General features: G+C 40.7%; 1 protein-coding gene across 3 annotated transcripts; it reads right to left on the bottom strand.

The window, feature by feature from the left end:
- Positions 1–2,163: 2,163 nt before the first annotated feature.
- Positions 2,164–18,102, bottom strand: LOC147358970 (solute carrier family 7 member 12-like). Of its 3 annotated transcripts, XM_086335795.1 has the most exons (4): positions 17,323–18,102; positions 10,177–10,308; positions 6,848–7,209; positions 2,164–3,112 (listed from the first exon to the last, which is right to left on the bottom strand). In XM_086335795.1, the coding sequence occupies exons 1-4, from the start codon at positions 17,987–17,989 to the stop codon at positions 2,837–2,839; spliced, it is 1,437 nt and encodes a 478-aa protein (XP_086191921.1). In that variant the 5' UTR covers positions 17,990–18,102; the 3' UTR covers positions 2,164–2,836. The 3 variants fall into 3 exon arrangements, with proteins under 3 accessions (XP_086191921.1, XP_086191922.1, XP_086191923.1); XM_086335796.1 differs by lacking the exon at positions 6,848–7,209 and having other exon boundaries at positions 3,030–3,112; XM_086335797.1 differs by lacking the exons at positions 6,848–7,209; positions 10,177–10,308 and having other exon boundaries at positions 3,030–3,112.
- Between the last annotated feature and the right edge of the window lie 1,212 nt (positions 18,103–19,314).

The following is a 19,314-nucleotide window of genomic DNA, read 5'->3' as shown; positions in this document are numbered from 1 at the left end:
AACAGTGAAAACAGTGGCTGACTTTATTTTTCTGGGCTCCAAAATCACTGCAGATAGTGATTGTAGCCATGAAATTAAAAGACGCTTACTCCTTGGAAGGAAAGTTATTACCAACCTAGATAGCATATTGAAAAGCGGAGACATTACCAACAAAGGTCCGTCTAGTCAAGGCTATGGTTTTTCCAGTGGTCATGTATGGACATGAGAGTTGGACTATAAAGAAAGCTGAGCACCGAAGACTTGATGCTTTTGAACTGTGATGTTGGAGAAGACGCTTGAGAGTCCCCACTGCAAGGGGGTCTAACCAGTCCATCCTAAAGGAGATCAGTCCTGGGTGTTCATTGGAAGGACTGATGTTGAAGCTGAAACTCCAATACTTTGGCCACCTGATGCGAAGAGCTGACTCATTTGAAAAGACCCTGATGCTGGGAAAGATTGAGGGCAGGAGGAGAAGGGGATGACAGAGGATGAGATGGTTGGATGGCATTGCCGACTCGATGGACATGAGTTTGGGTGAACTCCAGGAATTGGTGATGGACAGAGAGGCCTGGTCTGCTGCGGTTCATGGGGTTGCAAAGAGTCGGACACGACTGAGTGACTGAACTGAATGTCTGAGTTTGTTTAAAAAATGATTGACTTGCGAATTATTACAGGATGTTGTGACCTCTTTGAAGGCCAGAGTTAAAATGTTTCTCATGTTAATTATTATTATTTTTTAAAAGACTTAGGCCACTGAAAAAGTTAGTCACGGCTAATTAAGAAAGGAAGTTTCAAAAGTTCTGAGTGGAGACGTCTGCTCCGGAGGTATAGCAATGATATTACTTAACTCTGAAATAGTCCTTTGTAGATGAGTATCTAGGGAAGAAGTTGTAGTTTAAAGGAAAGAATGTAAGCTTTGCGTTCAAGTCAGCAGAGGTTTGAATTCCACTCTGCCACTTACCTGCAGCATGGTTTTCAGCAATTTGTGTTTTTTTTTTTTAAGAATCCACATTTCATCATCCATGAAATGAGGATAACACTTTAATATTGTAGGATCAGCTCCATAGTATTTAATGAGATAATATATGTGACATACCCACTGATTTCCTCACATATTAGAGATAATTACTCAACAGTTAGGAATAATTAGCATATCTTTATTGGCCCTAAAGATATATGCAAACCAGTCTAGTATAAAATTTATGTAGGGCTACTACTCTTCCCCTAATACATATGTGTTAATTTAGCCAATGTGTATTTATTCATTAATTCAAACATTTATTCCTGCCCTTGTTCGGTGGCAGGATCAGCCATAGAGAAATAAAGGTGTGCTGGCGTTTGGTCCGTTTCACCCATGTTCTGTGAAGGAGCCAAAGGTGACCCCTGCGTGCTGGACTCCAGGTTGTTTGGTTCCTCACAGCAGGCTGAGACCCATGAAACTGCACAGCTCCTCTGTTAGCCACAAGTAAGATAAGTTCAGGGCAATAAAGACCCCCCATCACTGCTGCCCCTGGGGGCTCTTTGACCCAGAGACTGCCTGCTGTGCTGCTGAGTGACGCCTTCTAGACTGGCAAGCCCCCTGTTGGATTCTCCTTCCTCCCAGGAATTTTCTTGCTTTCCCATCTGCCTGGATGGTGACTTGCTGTGGCCTCTGGAAAGTGTCTTGCAAAGCAGAGTATTGCCCCAGTAAGGCTTGTGTGTGCTAGCACAGGCTGCAGGCACTGGCAGGCGGACTCTTTACCACTTGCCATCCAGGACTCCCATTCTACAACTTAACAATGTTTAAAAATAGCTCAAAGACAATAAAAGGTACAAGCAACTCAGAAAGGTGCACTTTACCGGATATCCAGCAATCCTCCCCTCATCCCAATTTCAAAGTCTTTGACAAGTTTTCATGTCACTGTCCCCGTTTAAAAAAAATAATGTTTTATTTTTGTTTACACTAGAAATAGAATAAGATAAAGTCAATTCAGTATTATTGGACTTGAGAAGCTTTAGTGTTGTTATGGTCTTTTCTTCCCCTTTCAATGCCACTTAATGCATTGATTTTAGGATCCCACAGAATTTGGGAAACATTTTGGCAAACTTCTCTTACTAGTTATGAACTTAATTGACAAAGACATATTTTTGAGGGCCACGATTCAGCATTTCCTGCTTTACAAAGGCTAAACACAGAGGCCTAAATTTAAAATATTTTCCTTTAATTGGTATCACTGTGAAGAGTTTAGACCAGTGAGTAGGAAGCAATAATATTTATTAATATAAGTTTCAGATTTACAATATTTTCTGTTAGTTTTGCAGATACACCTTACATTCATTCAACAGATATTAACTGGCTGCTATATACTAAGCACTGTTCACCAACAAACTTCTCTTTCTAGCAATGATTCTTTGTTTTGTTTTTATTTTGCTTGCTTATTTATTTATTTTATTGATATATAATTGACATACAACACTTTATTAGTTTCAGGTATATAATATGATAATATTTCAGGCATACAGCATTATAATATTTTCTACACACGGAAATAGGCAGTAATTAAGTGATTAAGTCATAGTATGCCCTTTTAACTTTGTGTGTGTTTGTGTGTGCATGCATTCATTTAAAATTTCTGACCAGGAAAAAAGTGGTGAGAAACATATTGGACACTAGGGAACTAAAGCTTCAATTACAAGGAAAATCATTTGAACTGTAAAGAATCTGAGTATATAACTGAGTGGGAGGTAATCTGATATGTGTAGCTGGGAACTGGGCAGGAGGTAGAAGGCCTGTGTTTATGACTGCATAGTTTAAAACAGAGTTTACCTTTAAAAATGTATTCATTCACTAAAAATTTTACACTGCCAAATTTCTTATTTACAAAAAGATTTCTTTAAGATCACTTTTTTCTGTTGAAATGCCTTCATTGTGGTCTTCAGGTGGTGAAACATTAAACAGTAATTGTAAATAACAGGTGACTTTGACAAAACTCACAGAATGTTGATTAAGATGAACGTGAATCCAGTAACACAAGAGTCCACTGAATATAAAGATAAGCCCGTAGACATGCTCCATTTTAGGGGTTTTAATCAATGGCGTCAAAATCAGAAACAAAGATATAGCTATGGATCCAAATATAAATGGCAAAGGCACCTGAAAGTTAAAAAAAAAAAAAGATTAAGATTAGTGATGACATTGTCTAAAAGTTTCTAAGATTAGTGCTTTTTTTAAATTTTCAAGCATAGAAAAAATACATTTAAGCATCATCATCATAGATAAAAAGTATCAGTGTCATCCTAGTATTAGTCACTGAAGCACTTCTACTTTTGGGAATATGGAAACCCAGTCATGTCACAACTGTAATATTTGTTTATAATACTTCTTTAATGGGGTATGTACCAGTCTTTCTTAGCGGAGCATCAAGTAATAGAAATAGCAGGAACACTGGAATCAGAAAAGTCTGGTTAGAAATGTAACCTCTGGTATTTTAATTGCTCATTCTTTTGAGAAGTAGTCACTGAAATTCTAAACTGGCATGTGTTGTGCTATGGATTATTGTGATTGTTGTTTAGTTGCTAAGTTGTGTTTGACTTTTGATAACTTCATGGGGCTATAGCCTGCCAGGCGCCTCTGTCCTTTATGGCATATCCGACGCAAGAATACTGGAGTCGATTGCCATTTCCTTCTCCAGAGATATTTAAAACAGATAAAAAATGTTCTTTTCCATGGAGTTCAGTGCCAGAACCTAGCAGTGTAACTGGTCTACCTACTTAATCTGATCTTCAGGCCCATTTGCAGAGAACAGCCAGCAGGTGGCTCCCCAAGTCTCTTTGGTGGTCTCCCCAAGGAGACCCCAAACACTGCATAGTGAAATCCTCAGGGCCCCACGCTCCCCCAACCCCTGAAAGAAGGACATGGTAGGTCAGCTGGTGCTAAGGGATAAATACATTCAGGGGTTTTCAATCAAATATTTGTGAAATATGTGTGTTTTGTGTGGAGAAGGAAATGGCAACTCACTCCAGTAGTCTTGCCTCAAACATCCCATGGACAGAGGAGGCTGGTGGGATACAGTCCATGAGGTTGTAGAGTCAGACACGACTGAGTGACTAAACACACACCATTTAAAGTCTGAGTTTCAAAAAAAAAAAGGTTGCTCTTAGACCCATTTGCAAAATGAGTTTTTTCTGGTCTTCTAAAGTCTTTGTCAGAACTGCATACGGTGTACTTCAGTAGGATGTGCTCAACAAAATAGCATTTCTTAATTAACCTTATAAAATAATTTATATACACTTCTTACTCTTCTATGGGACTAAGAAGATTCTTAATTGAAAAGATTCATCTTTATTTTTCTGAACTGCCTAGTAAAGTAACTGAAACACAGCAGGTAGTCACTGCATATTTGTTGAATAAATGGATGACTGAAATTCAAGATATTGTTCACTCTTTTCCACATGAAGCATGGCCAAGAGGGATCCATTTTGGGGCAGAAGAAAGTCAAGATTGTCTAAACTAGTGTTTCTTAAAATAGGATCAGTCGACCTCTCTGCATAAGAATCCCCAAGGTAATTGATAAATACACAGATTCCTAAGGCCTGACTAAGATCTAGTAAATTAGAACCCCTGGGGTGAGTCTGGGAATTCGGATTTCAGTAAACATACTCAAGTGGTTTTACGGTCAGTAGCATGACTTAAGGGACTATCATTTTATTTTCCACACAATCTCTACAACCAGGAAGTATCTTAACTATATTGACCAATGGATTATAATTAGAACACAAGTAAAGAGTAAGACAGAGACTACTTGGGGACCTCCTTGGCAGTCCAGTGGTTAAGAATCCACTTTCCAATGCAGGGCATGTGGGTTTGGTCACTGGTCAGGGAATTAAGATCCCACATGCCAGGGGATGTAAGCCCGCACGTGGCAACTGGAGAAAGCCCATGCACGACAATGAAGACCCAGCACAGTCAAGAAACAAAACAAAACAAAATATTACAAAGACTGTTTGGTGCCTTTTAGGATTTGCATTATAGCAAGGTATGGCTTATTTTATACCAAGGCAAAATAACTGAAAATAAGAAAGAGAAATGAGGGAAATAAATATGGGTCAAGAAGGAATTTGGCTCACGAAATGCATGCCATGTAGCCCCATAGAGATTCTGGAAGCAGGCCACCAAAAGGCATAGGCTAAACTGTTGTTTAGAAGAGGCCCAAGTGTTTCTGATGCTAAAATCAGAGAAAATTTCCTCAGTGGATCTTTTATAGAATAAAGATTTCATCACTATCTTTTCAGTAAATATAACAAAATTTTGGTTTCTGCAATTACAATGTGTGGTTTAAACCCCATCCCTGATCCTTTCCACTAGGGTAATTTTACCTAGTCTCTGAGTTCCATGATTTTCCTGAAGTTAAGTGGAGGAAAACTAAGAAAATCTATGCCAGTTGTTTGACCTGAATAGGTCATGTTCATGCCTCCTTCTAATACACTTCCTACACTATTGTCAGAATGGTCTTTTTTTTTTTTTCAAATGAGAGTTTGATTTTGTTTTTTTTGCATATGGTTGCTTGCATGCATGCTCAGTCGCTCAGTCGTGTCCAGCTCTTTGTGACCAGCCAGGCTTCTCTGTCCGTGGAATTCTCCAGCCAAGAATACTGGAGTGAGTAGCCATTCCTACTCCAGGGGAGCTCCCTGACCCAGGGGTCTAACCCGCGTCTGCTGCATTGGCGGGCGGCTCTTTACCACTGTGCCAACTGGGAAGCGCGTGGTTGCTTGGGCAGTTCACTACTCATCCAGGCATACCCCTCTGAGGGGGCAACAGGGAGCTGATTCTAGCTCGCGCTCTGCTCACCAGGCTCTGTGTCTGGACACGCAGCTGTGTCTGCCTAGAAGCAGGGGTGCTTTATTACTTTTTGCACAAAGACACTTTAGGAACCTACAGTAGCCCTGCCGACATTACCTAGAGGATGGTGGTTCCATTTTGTTAGTTAAGTTCAGGTCCTAAATTTTTAGAATCAACTAAACTGAGGCTTAGATTATCATCTTCTTGGATAAAATGAGGACCTTTCAAGGACATACTCAAGAAGAGAATGCCACGTCATGGGTCGACAAGGGCTGACATTGGGTCATGGACTGAGGGGATGCTTTTGAACAGGGCCAGGATTCTTCCCCCAAAAGTGTTATTGCCTAACTCCGGAAAGATGATGAAAAGGATAACATTTATCTTCCTCATAGAGAATCAGTTTTGACATTATACTCTAAAAAAAATCAAACCAATTGCACCCCATACAGCCAATTACACATTCAGTTCAGCTCAGTCCCTCAGTCGTGTCTGACTCTTTGTGACCCCATGAACCGCAGCACGCCAGGCCTCCCTGTCCATCACCAACTCCCGGAGTTTACTCAAACTCATGTCCATTGAGTTGGTGATGCCATCCAACCATCTCATCCTTTCTCGTCCCCTTCTCCTCCCGCCTTCAATCTTTCCCAGCATCAGGGTCTTTTCCAATGAGTCAGTTAATTATACATTAGTAAGCTGGGAAATGGAGGTTTGGTTCAGATGTTTCAAAGTTTGACTCATGATTGGTTAGAAGCATCCCATATAGAATAAAAAAAGGCTTCTCTGCTCCCTCAGATGGTAAAGAATCCACATGCACTGCTGGAGACCTGGGTTCAATTCCTGGGTTACGAAGATCCTCTGGAGAAGGAAATGGCAACCCACTCCAGTATTCTTGCCTGGGAAATCCCACGGACAGAAGAGCCTGGCAGACTGCAGTCCATGTGTTTGCACAGAGTCGGACAGGACTGAGTAACTAACACTTAACATAGAATAAAAATTATATTCTTAAAAAGAGAATAGAAGTTTAAGATTACGTTTTTAGACTTGATTTACCTTGTAAGGTCTAGGTAGATTGGGTTCCTGGTACCTTAGTTTAAGTAAACCTATCATATGTAGCCCTCTTAAAAACCATAATGCTAATCCTGAATATCTTATTAAATTGATTAAATCTGAGGTTATAATAACAATGGAAGTTAAGATGATTAACTGGCTAACAGCCATGGTTGGACAGGAGTGCTTATTGAGCATTGAGAAGATGAAAGGCAGTTGTCCTTCTTGGCTTGCCCTGTAGATCATCCTTGATGCTGACAGCACTGTACAGCACATGGTGCTAAACACTGAAGTTGAAATTCCAAAAGAAATGACCCATTGCATAGAAGGGATTATTTTGTCCGTCCAGGTGAGAGCAACAGCATCTACAAAAATTTTAGAAAAATTTCAAAATAGTCAATTTTGACTTTGATTGAAATTATAGCAACAATTCTTCACTTCCTCCTGCATCCATACCCTTTGTAATAAATCTTGTAGCTTATTCTAAGAAAGGGAGTCTCTTTACTTATTCTTGAATACAGTTTGACCCTGTGGTCTGTTTTGGCCAGTAGAATGCACATTGGAAGGGGTAGTTTGCCCCTGCATTTCAAACTTTCTAAGACTAGCTTGTGCATAAGATTTGGGAGGCACTTTTCAGGACTTTTCAGGGCTCAAAATGTGTTGAAGTGAAAGTAAAGTAAGTGTTAGTCGCTCAGTTGTGTCTGACTCTGTGACCCAATGGATGGTAGCTGGCCAGGCTCCTCTGTCCATGAGATTCTCTAGGCAAGAATAGTGGAGTGGGTAGCCATTCCCTTCTCCAGGGGATCTTCCCAACCCAGGGATTGAATCCAGGTCTCCTACACTGCAGGCAGCTTCTTTACCATTTGAGACACCAGGGAAGCCCAAGTGTATTGAACTTAGAAACAGTCTTATCAGTGGGACATCAGGCAGGAGATAGGCATCTCAATCAGGCTGAAGGGGGTGAGATGACATTGTGGGGGAGGCAGAGAGTATCTGTTCTGGAAACAGTAAGCTGTTTAGAAAGGCTGTTGTGTGGCGAGGGTGTATGTCTGCACAGAGACAGGAGGTGAGGATGGAAAGTTAGGCTTAAGTTAGATCCTGGAGAACCTGCCACGGTCAGCTGAGGAGCTGACACTTGGTCTGAAGGAAGGTGATGATGGAGTGAGAGTGTGCTTAGGAGGAGATGTAAGAAAACAGATGGTGGAACACTTGGGCAGGGAGGTGACAGGATTATATTTGTGTTTTATAGAGCCCCACTCTTTGCGACCCCATGGACTGTAGCCCTCCAGGCTCCACTCTCCATGGCATTCTCCAGGCAAGAGTACCGGAGTGGGTAGCCATTCCCTTCTCCGGGGGATCTTCCCAACTCAGGATTGAACCCAGGTCTGCACTGCAAGCAGATTCTTCACTGTCTGAGCTACGACAGAAGCCCCTCATAGAATTATTTCTTGAGATTGAGTGGAGGCTGGATAGAAGAAGAAAATTAGAGGTGAGGGTGGAAATTTGGAGGTTGTTGCTGTGAATGAAGTGAGGAGAATAGGGGCCTGGGAGGGAAGAGGAAAGAACACCCGAAGGGATATGAGTGAGGTGGGTCTTCACAGAACTGGCAGCCTGGCTTGGAAGTGGGGTGAAAGGCAAATTATAGCTCTCCCCTTCAGTTTAATAGTAAAAAAATTCTTCTTCAGCCTGTTACTGTATTTCTGTGAGACCAAATTGTGGCAAGGAGCACGTTTTTGTTTACTTTTAAAAATTTGTATTTCTCTTTTTCTTTTAGAATCAACGCACCATTTTTAGACTAGTCTCAAAGAAGATGCAGAAATACATCTTTTGGTGTTTTTGAGCCATGTAGAGCTTTTGTTTTTTAAAAAATGAATTTCAAAGCTTCTGGTTTCGGAGAAGGCTTTGAGCGCAGATGACAGCAGACTGAGCCTTTGTGACCTCTGCCTCGAGGGCACGCCCAGGGCAGGGGTTCAGGTCACCGGAGTGACGTCGTCAGCCCTCCACGACCACACACACCGCTCGTGGTCATGAGCCCCTATGCCTGTCTGTATGTACAGCATTTTTGTAGTCTACGTTTTTTGTGGATGTGTTATTTGGCCTTTATCCAGAATACTTGAAGAGCTAGTCACTCTCAATAAGTGAATTTTCTAGATAACCAAACTTCTTTCAGGAGTAACTATTTTTAAAAAATTAAAATTTGGGGGAATTTTCCCAATATATTTCAAACACTACTCTGCCTTTTTAAAGTAAAATGAACATAATTTAACATATTTTGGGGAAAAAGACCCAATGTTGTCATTAAAAATCATCAGTTAATTCTGTAGAAATATAATTATCTAGTATTAGAAAAATGATTTTTTTCCAATCATAAGTATAAGATGCTAATTGTGGAAAATATGAACAGTATAAAAAAAGAAATAAAAATTTCTTATAATCTTACCATTCAGATGGCACCATTTACTATTAACTTTTTATTATATTTCCATTTAGTCATGTCTATATGTGTATGTTATAAAATAATATGTATTAATAAAATTTATCACCTGATGTATATTAATATGTATTCATATGATTGCTTGCTTTGCTTTGATTTCATTTGCTTATACTGACATACTTTAGTAAGGTGATTGAGAACATAGGTTTTGGAGTTAACATGGATTTGAGTCTGTCTGTTTCAATTACGAGCTGGGCAGCTTTGAGCACCATACTTGGTAGAATTGGGAAGAATGTATTTTTTGAAGGTCCAATCTTATAAACTGCTGTCCAGATTTACAACCCATTGCTAGCAATAACCTGGACAAGAAGCAATCTTTTATCATGAGAAGAGTATGACTGAAACCTACTTTTGAATCTTATTAAGTTTGCTTATTGCTTAACTCCCAGGCACTGCAGTTTCCTCATCTGAAAAAAGAAGACGATACTGCTTCTTCCAAATGACTGTTCTGAGGGTAGTTATCTGGGTGCGCCCTACAGAGTGCAGCGTCTCCGAACAGAGTGTTGCTTCTTTGCCCTCTCGCCTTGCTGGCTTCTGTTTCTCTTTCCCCTCTCTCCTCTGTGTCCCACTCCTCTTCTTCCACCTCCTTCTCCTCTTTCTCTTTCCAGTTCTTACTGTTTCACAGTCTTCTGGCCTGTGATTTTGGTCTTTTAGCATGTACTCATCTTTTATAGATTTTTAGATGATTATTTTTCCTTTCCTCATAAAAACCAAAGCAGGAACCCATTGCATTTGTACTCTTACGGGACTACTGAACAGATCAGTAGTATATGGGAGTCCTTGTTTATTCAGAATAGACAGTAGTGACTATTTCTTCTTTGTCTAGATACGTTCATACCTGCAGAGACGATTTCCTTGGGAGTCAAAACTGCCAGGTAGGATACGTTAGCCAGTAAGTAAACCACAGCCACCGTGGGAATGCCAGTGATCAGAGATTTGGGAATGTTCTTACCAGGATTTTTTATCTCTCCTAAGAAACACAAATAAACTCATCAGAAAAGGACATATTATGAGACTTTTGAAGACTTTGTGATAAAATGTAGGAAAAAGTATTACTCATGTATCTGTTGTTTCCTCATCTGCTTGACTGTTTCTACGTTGGTCCTGTGCAAGTTTTGCCTGAAAGCTTGGATTTCTCACCATCTTACACTGAAAATCCAATTATCCCAGTCATTTCACGATTATGGGTTTACAGTGATGGAAAAGACTATATAGTACAAGGTACTGTGTACAAAATGATGAGCTATTAGGATATGCTGTACAGCACACGGAATGTAGCCAATATTTTATAACTATAAATAGAGTATAACCTTTAAAACCCGTGAATCATTCTGTTGTACACCTGAAACTTCTACAATATTGTAAATCAACTATGCCTCAATAAAAGAGAGAAAGAAATGAAACAGAGGTGAGAGCAGAGCAGGGGAGAAAGTTTGCATTAAATGAGACGTGAGAAATGACATTTGGGGGAAGACCAAAGAGAAGGGAGGGAGGGAGATACTTGAAGATCTCAGTAGGGAGCCTTCTATGCAAAGGGAACAGTAGGTGCAGAAGGAAAACAACTCCCTCCCCCACCTCACCCCAGCAGCTTTTTGTGAGCACTTTTATGTCTCTGCCTGTCACAGAGGCTTCCACAGTGTGGTACTGAATACCCGCCATGGCGCTAAGGACATACTGGGCTGTGTCTGCATTTCAAACACAGAAGAAACTGCAGGGTCTCAGAGACGTTAGGAGACTCACCCAAGGTCACACAGCAGCTAAGTGGTGAGGGAAGGATTTGAAACCATTTAGTTTGACACCAGACAGTAACCACAGCGCCCTTCAGCCTGGGTGTAGCTAGATCTCTTGGAACTTGGGGTGATGGGTTTCTTGGACAGAAGGTGCAGAGTCCATTTTGACACTTAATCTCAACTTCCTGGATAGAAGTCCTCAGTTGGGAAAATCTTTGAGCTTTGATACATAATAATGTTTTCAAACCAATAGCAGGGATGAGTTCAAATCACCTAAGGATGTCAGTTTTTGTCAATTGCAGGGGCCTTATCTCAGGGGAGGAGATACCACATCAACAGTGAATTCTGGAAATTGGCATATTATCTCAAAATTCCTAGACTTCATACTGTTTTTCTTAAAAAGGCAGTTCAGGAAAGTAGTTAAGAACATAGGCTCTGGAGCTAGAGGGCTCGGGGCTTGAACCTGGCCCTGACCCTCACTAGTCGTTGGATCTTGGGAAACAGGCTTTGCAGTTGGCAACAAAGATTGCCGGTTCAGAGATCTGTGCAAATAAAAAATGTACAGTTGTTAAAGACTGTTTAGTATGTAGCCTGTCTCTTCATCCCACCTGAGATATGTTCCCCCCTTTTTCAGAAGTAGTGGTTCTCTCGTCATCTCTTTCCCTCAAGCAAACGGACCTCTGAGGAATTTCCTTTCTCTCCCTTACTCTCCCAAGCAAGCTTTTCTTTACCTAGGCTTAAGTGTGAATGGAATTCATCTTATGGAATATGAATGAAATAATAAGAGGAAAACAATTCAGAGCCCATTAGGTAATCAAGAGATTGCTTGAATCTACTCAAGTGGTGAAGGAAATTTGTTGTAAGCCATGTAGAAGAGTCTGTCCACCCAAATTCAGATTGGGAAGAAATCAGGAAACGGTGATATGAGGTCAATGTTAGGTGACTTGTGAGTTCTCGGGGTCCCCTACTACCATGGCAATGGGGTGATGGAACCAGCCTGTGCACATGCGACCTGAGGTGCTCGGATCCCAGTTCTGTCTGGAGTCTGGGCAGTGTAAGTGACTGTGTGCACTGGCATCTCCCCCTGGCAGCTTCAGTCACCAGAGAGTGACCCTGAGCCCCGGTGTGAGCAATGACTCTGTAACAAGGCAGGCAGATGCTCCCCTCCTCCAGCTCTGGGGAACAACGGCTGCTGGCTCCCCAGAGCTGACCCCTTCTCCTGAGATTTGCCCTTGGCCTTGGGTGGCTCGGCAGGGATGCGTACGCTGGCTTGCTTAGAAAAACCTACAAGTTTACTTTCTCCCCTCAGAGGCAGCCCCCAGTCGCTGATTAACTGATAAAAGGAACAAAAGTCCATCCCTAAGGCCACTGCTTGGGAACGTTTTGTATTTTTCCTACGCTAGCAGTACTTTCTAATCAAAATATACTGAGAGCCATTTACGTACTTTAAAATTTCTAGTGGCTACATAAGAGAAAAACAGGTGAAATGGAATTAATAATATATATTTATCCCAAAATATTCAAAATGTCATCATTGCAGTATGTAACATTTGTAAAAAATTAATGAGCTCTGGACAATGGACGATGTTTTGTTCATTCAAGATTTTGATTTCTGGTGTGTATTTTACATCTGTGGAGCACGTCAGTTTGACTGACTACATTTCAGACGCTCACTGTCTCCATAAGGCTGGTGGCTACCAGGCTGCGCAGTGTGGCTCTGTAGGATCTGGCTGAGGCCAGGCTTCAGCTGAAACCAGGTCTGCTCAGCAACTCTCCCTTCCCTGTCCTGCTTCCTTCATGCCTCACGGCTGTCTCTGGGAAACAGGTCCTCAACAAAGTGCTGCCACAAGGATCCCCATCTCAGGCTTTGCTTCGCATTAACCCAATATAAGATGGGAATGTTTCAAATTAAATACAATAATAATCAGCCCCTGACACCATTTATTTTCTGCTAAATTATACGAATTGTGCCAGTGTCTAATTTTTATGAGAATCTGGCATGTCAGATCATCTGAAAGAACAGCCTTGTTACTTAGATTTGAAACGTAAATGAATTTTCAGATGTGTGATTTAATGTTGCAAGTATAGGAGACATTAAGTTTATAAACCATATTTAAATGTTTAAGGAAATAAAATTCATCTTATATGAGGCAATATTTTAGCATTACGGAATATGATATTAGAAAGATTTTTCAAGTCAGACATTTAAAATGCTTAAAAATTAAATACATTTTAACACACAACTGAAAGATTTTAAAGGAATGAGGTTATATTCTTTAGTGAAATTTAATATGTTCAATATATTAGTCAACCACTTAATAAAGAACAAGAAAAAGTGAATTTTATGTAAAATATTTAGTTTTATATATGTATATCATTATTTATGAGTTAATGGTTTGTGAAAACTTATGATTTTGAATTTATACTGTAAGAAAATTGACTAATAATTTTAACTCCAACTTTGGGAAGTTCTAAAACTCACATTAACATCTAACATGGAATTTTTTTTTTTCTTTAAGAAGGAAAGAGTCAAAGATAAGAAAAATTTAACCTGTGCCAACGTAACAGGTCTTTCTTCTTCATCCTGCCGTTTCCCCACCATAGTTCAGATAAACAGCATCCTTTATAGAGTCCTTTGCGAATACTGTCTCTTGGTTCAGCCTGGCTGTTTTTCATATGGAAAATTCCTTGTCCTCCCAAACAGATCCCAACTTTGCTCAGATCCTTAGGACCTGGGACTATTATCAAATTTTAAGTATGTCCAGGGAAGTAGTAGACTCCTTAGGTTGTGTTTCCTGCCTTATTCCTGTCTTCAGCGTGAGCTGAGACCAGGATCTCTGATTTCCAATCATAGGAAAGGGGATCTGCCTGCTTAGACTTCCTGCTTGGTGTCCCATAAAGCGAAGGAAGATTAGGCCTCATGAGCCTTTTTTTCCTTCCATATGTTACAACATCAGTTTCTGGAGGATCAGCATGGATTCTTGAGGGTGAATGAAGTCTGTCACTGACTTCCATCTTGCAGCAACTTAAGCAAGAGAATGGGTGCTTCAGGCTCACCAGTCCTCAAGAAGTCCCCCTTTCCCCCTGAAACTGACATACAGCACCCCACCCCTCACATCCACAGTTTCATGATCCGTGGTTTCATTTACATGCAGTTAGCCACGATCTGAAAATATTAAATGGAACATTCCAGAAATAAACAATTCAGAAATTTTAAATCTCATGCCATTCTGAGTATCATGGTGAAATCGCATGTCATCCTGCTTGTCCTTCCCAGGATGAGAATCACCCCTTTTTCTAGGGTCCATGCTGTGTATGTGTTGACCTGATCCCTTAGTATAGGAAAAAGCATAGTATATGTAGGATTCAGTATTATCCATGGTTTCAGGCAGCTACTGGGGATCTTAGAACAAATCCGCCATGCATAAGGGGAAATTACTGTATATTGCAACATGTTCAATGTCAGGAGGAGGGTTTCTAAGTATGTATGTGAATTCTGTCTCTGAAGAGTTCCTCTAATAGGCAGCCAATCAGGGTGTTGCTCTGGCCAAAAGTGAATTTGTTTGGGGCAACCTTGTGTGCAGCACTGGGGAACTAGACTTTTCAAGTCCACTTTCAGGGCTTTGGAAGAGGATTGGATGCAAATCTAAGCTCGTGGGGTCATTATTACTGCAGCTTTCTCTAAGGGTCAACTGAAACTGCAGCTATCTATTTCTCCTCCTAAATTCCGTTCACTAACAATGGGAATGCTGGACAGATAATGAAATCTGAGGCTCTCTTAAATTTCTCCCAATATTAATGTGTTTTATGTGATCCTGATTTTCTAAACAGCATACCATGGTTCCCTGCAAAAGGATCATTCCTTGCAAAAGTCACACAAGTCTTGTTACAGAAGCAGAGACCTTTTGTCCTTGCGTGGATAGAACTCAAGTCCAACAATTCTCTACATCACTAGAGACTTCTTTGAATATTGTCAGACCTGCTACTGAGATGGCTGCACTGATGGCTTTGAGACTTAATGAAAGTGAAAGTGAAAGTCACTCAGTTGTGTCCAACTCTGCAACCCCATGGACTATAGACTCCATGGAATTCTCCAGGCCAGAATACTGGAGTGGGTAGCCTTTTCCTCCTCCAGGGGATCTTCTCATCCCAGGGATCGAACCCAGGTCTCCTGCACTGCAGGCAGATTGTTTACCAGCTGAGCCACTGCTGCTGCTGCTGAGTCACTTCAGTCGTGTCCAACTCTGCACCATCCCATGGACAGCAGCCCACCAGACTCCTCTGCCCATGGGATTCTTTATGCAAGAGTACTGGAGTGTGTTGCCATTTCCTTCTCCAAGCTGAGCCACAGGGAGACCTAATAAAATTCCTTATTTCAGAATTAAATATAAAAGGATGTCTAGTGATGCTTGGGATTCAGTGTTATTCCTTCAGGAGGCCCTGGGACAAGAATCTAGATGCAAGCTGTCTATTCTGTTTATACTTAGTCAGGAATACGACAGCTCAGAAACTCTGAGAACCAAACCCAAGGGAGTTAGTTCTTTCTAGCCAGGATCACCCTATGTTAACACAGAAGAAGCCAGATCTCTAAATTTGGCAAGTTAATGAAGTGCTGGTTCTGACAGCCAGCCCCGTTCAATTAGCCCCACGCTCTGACCCTATTACTGCACTCTCGGCATTCGACCTTCGCCTCTGAGAGTCAGACCTGACTGAGTGACTGAGCGCACACTACTACTCTGCAGATCTGGAAAACTTCACTGGACCTTTCAAACACAGCCATTGTCACCTGAAGTTGCTCACGTTTCTCTGACCAGCTCCAGTTATGAGATTCTTGTCCTTAATTCAAGGTTTCACTTGTTTGATGACAAATCAGACAGGGGAGCAGGAGGAGAATGAGATGAGTATTCCAAACAGAACTGAGTCTCAAGCTGCACTGTGCTGTGTCTTTAGGTAATGATCACTATCAGGAACACCTCTGCTTGCTCCCGTGCGATGCTTTTCTTTAGAAGGGGTGCTCCAACATCTGGGTATTTAATTTTGCAGAACCGACCACCCCTCCCCACTGACCAGGTGACCTCTGGAGAATGCAGTTGCACAAGCAGTGACCCCTGAAACTCTGCCTCCATGTATATCCAGGATTTCCACTTCGCACTCAGGTACCTTTTAATGGCCAAGCTAGCAGCAAGGTGATTATGTCATAATTAATTTGTGCTAGATAAATTCAGGTCTCATCATTATTTGAAAAGCCTTGATATTTAAAAATCCATTAATTTTATAGTGAGAAATTTCAACATTACATCTGCCAATTAAAAAAGAAAATGTTAAAGTACTTAATCATATCAACTATTAAATTTTAGTAATCTATATGAGTGAGCAAAGCATCTCATTGACCAACATAAAAAACACAAAAAATAACATAAAAAATAACATAAAAGTTTCAGTAATTCAAAGATTTTGTTTGAAATTTTATACAACTTTGGTATTTAATATATCCTTAATATTTTATATTCCTATAATTTTATAACCAAAAAGTAATATAAAGAATTATTTTCTGTTTAGTTCTTTTGTTTACTCTAGAGAGCTGTGCAAGTATTACCAAAATCTTTTGGTGCCATGACATCAGAGGGAGCAGTGCCACCCTGCAGAAACAACAGCACATATAAACAGGGAAGCATTGATATTATGCCAGTCCTCGTAATTGTGAATAATGGGAAACATTTCAAGTATCCACTGTTGTGAAAGTGCAGCAAAGCCATTCTAAGGAATATTATGCAGCAGTTGAAAGGATGTGTTAGGTGACTAAGAACTACTATGGAAAGTTCTCTAAGACATGCTGTGGAATCAAAATTAGGATGCAGCATTTCACCAGTGCAGTAGGGGATGTGTAAAATCTGATGGTTTCATTTTAAAAAAATTAACATTAACATATTTCTAATATAATTGATATTTAACTCAAAATGCCTTGAAAAATTGCTGGAATAAATTACAGTAGAATCTAAGAGTGATCTTTTCTCCAGCAAACTTTTCCCAAGTTTGTTTAAACGGGATGACCAGAAACGCACTAAATTCTAAGTATTTTACATAGATAATTATCTACCAAGGCTTAACGATGATTAAACTGTGCTACTTGCGTGGAGTGCAGAGCAGAGTCAATTCACTTTCTCCCAAAGAAACAGATTGGATATTGTCTTTCTCCAGAGGGTTGCAGACAAAGCTTTATGCCTACAGCAGAAGTATTTCAGAAAGAGATTTACCTGCCATGCTGTTCAGGATTGACGTGCCAGAGTACGCAAACAATCCTTGTAGGAAGGCTTCTGCAATCTGTGAGATGTCAGGAAGCTCAGCGTCCAAAGCGTTCTCGAACCTGGCCACATTCTCCCTTTCCCCCATCCCTAACAGCACAATCCCAGTGAAGCAAATGAAGCAGAGGACAGTCATCTTCGCCAAAGTACTGACAGTTTGAAGCCAAGCCACCGTTTGCACCCCTCGAGCATTTAGGAGTCCCAAAGACCACAAAACAGCCAATGCTAGACACCTCTTTGGTAGCTCTGGAGCTGGGCACCCGGCGTAGAAAGGCTGAATTGTATAGGTAGATAATAACAAGCTTTCAGTAGCTAGCCTTAAGGGATGAGTGAATAGTTTGATCCAAAGATTGAGGAAAGCAACGGAGGATCCAAGAGATCTTTTGAGGAAATAATACTGTGCTCCACTTATAGGGAAGGTCGTCCCCAGCTCTGCGTGGCTGAGAGCGGAGATCAAAGTCAGCACCGCACAAGCTGCCCAGATACTCAGGGAGACAGCCACATTCAGTGAGGAATATTTTAATACCCCTTTCGGAGACACAAAGATTCCTGCCCCTATTGTGGCGCTTAAGATTAAAATGTTTCCTCGGAAGAATCCTATTGCCCTTAGGAGCTGCATGCTTTTGCCTTTCCCCTGTTTTCTTAATCCTGGAGAGTGATTCTGAAATCTCGCGTGGATTGCTAACTCTTATACATTCCTCTCACGGTGCTTCTGCACCATGTTTTCGTGACTCACCCATGGTCCTTACATAAGCCTTTTATTACTGCACTTAACTTGGTTTTAAAAATGATTAACTTGTGAAGAGTTCTAAAATCGTGTGGCCTCTCTGAAGGCCCAAGTTAAAATGTCCCACGTGTTAATTATTTAAAAATTCAGTTACGCCTGTTGAGGTTGCACGATACTCTGAATGTGATTACTGCCACTGAATTGCACACTTCAGAGTGGTCAAAATGGCACACGTTGTGTTCTCTGCATTTTGCCACAAGTTTTAAAGAGTCATAATTTAAAAAAACACCATATAACTGTACACTCTAAATGGGTGAGTCATATGGTATATGAATTATATCTGGTAGCACAGGCATCCTTGAGGGAAGTTTTGCCCTGAATTGAACTTCTTGCAACTGGAGATAAGTGAGGTTTCTATCACTGGTTCCTGATGCAAGGATGTTCCTAAGCATGCAATAACTGGCTGTCTGGATTATCTATCGTGCAACTTGTAGTTTTGGAATTAGAGCTTCACATTAGAAAAGGAACTGAGGATAACCACTCCAAGTACATAGAACTAGCAAGTATTTAAGCTTAGGGAAAAGAATGTTGGCACTAGGGGTTTGAAGTATTTGGACTCTTGATATATTTTTGAATTAGATGTGGGGGTGTGAGAGACTGACAAGAATAAGATTCAGCAAACTATGTGGGCCTTGCAACTGGAAAAATGAAGATGACTTTACAGTTTTCTATTTGCATTTATGTAAATAGAATATAATTGCAAATGTAATTATAGATATTACATTTACCTTCTATGTCTATAGAATGTATAGTTTTATATTTATATTTATGTAAATAGAATGGAATTACAAATGTAATTTCAAGTGTCATTACAAATATTACATTTACTTCTATATCTATAGAATGTATCTATTTGCCTTTTGATAAACTTCTTTTCACTATTAAATTCAGTGTGGCAGGAACAGTCTTTCTTCTGGCAGGAGCATAGTTTCTTCTTTAATATATGTTTGAGTTTATCTATGATAATCATCGGAGAAGGCAACGGCACCCCACTCTAGCACTCTTGCCTGGAAAATCCCATGGACGGAGGAGCCTGGTGGGCTGCAGTCCATGGGGTCTCGAAGAGTCAGACATGACTGAGCGACTTCACTTCCATTTTTCACTTTCATGCACTGGAGAAGGAAATGGCAACCCACTCCAGTGTTCTTGCCTGGAGA

This window comes from Bos grunniens, chromosome 14, assembly GCF_055505025.1.
Source record: "Bos grunniens cultivar Pamir isolate PY7600 chromosome 14, Bosgru_T2T1.0, whole genome shotgun sequence".
NCBI lineage: Eukaryota > Metazoa > Chordata > Mammalia > Artiodactyla > Bovidae > Bos > Bos grunniens.
This window is presented reverse-complemented; position numbering and strand designations above follow the sequence as displayed.

Bases quoted from the DNA above. Each gene is read 5' to 3' on its own strand.
- LOC147358970 (XM_086335795.1), bottom strand. From the start codon at position 17,989: ATGCAGCTCCTAAGGGCAATAGGATTCTTCCGAGGAAACATTTTAATC. The intron at 10,309-17,322 runs GTAAATCTCTTT...TGTGTTTCTTAG, and splicing joins AATCCTGAACAGCATGGCAG to GAGAGATAAAAAATCCTGGT. The intron at 3,113-6,847 runs GTAAATCAAGTC...TTTAACTTTCAG, and splicing joins ATCTACCTAGACCTTACAAG to GTGCCTTTGCCATTTATATT.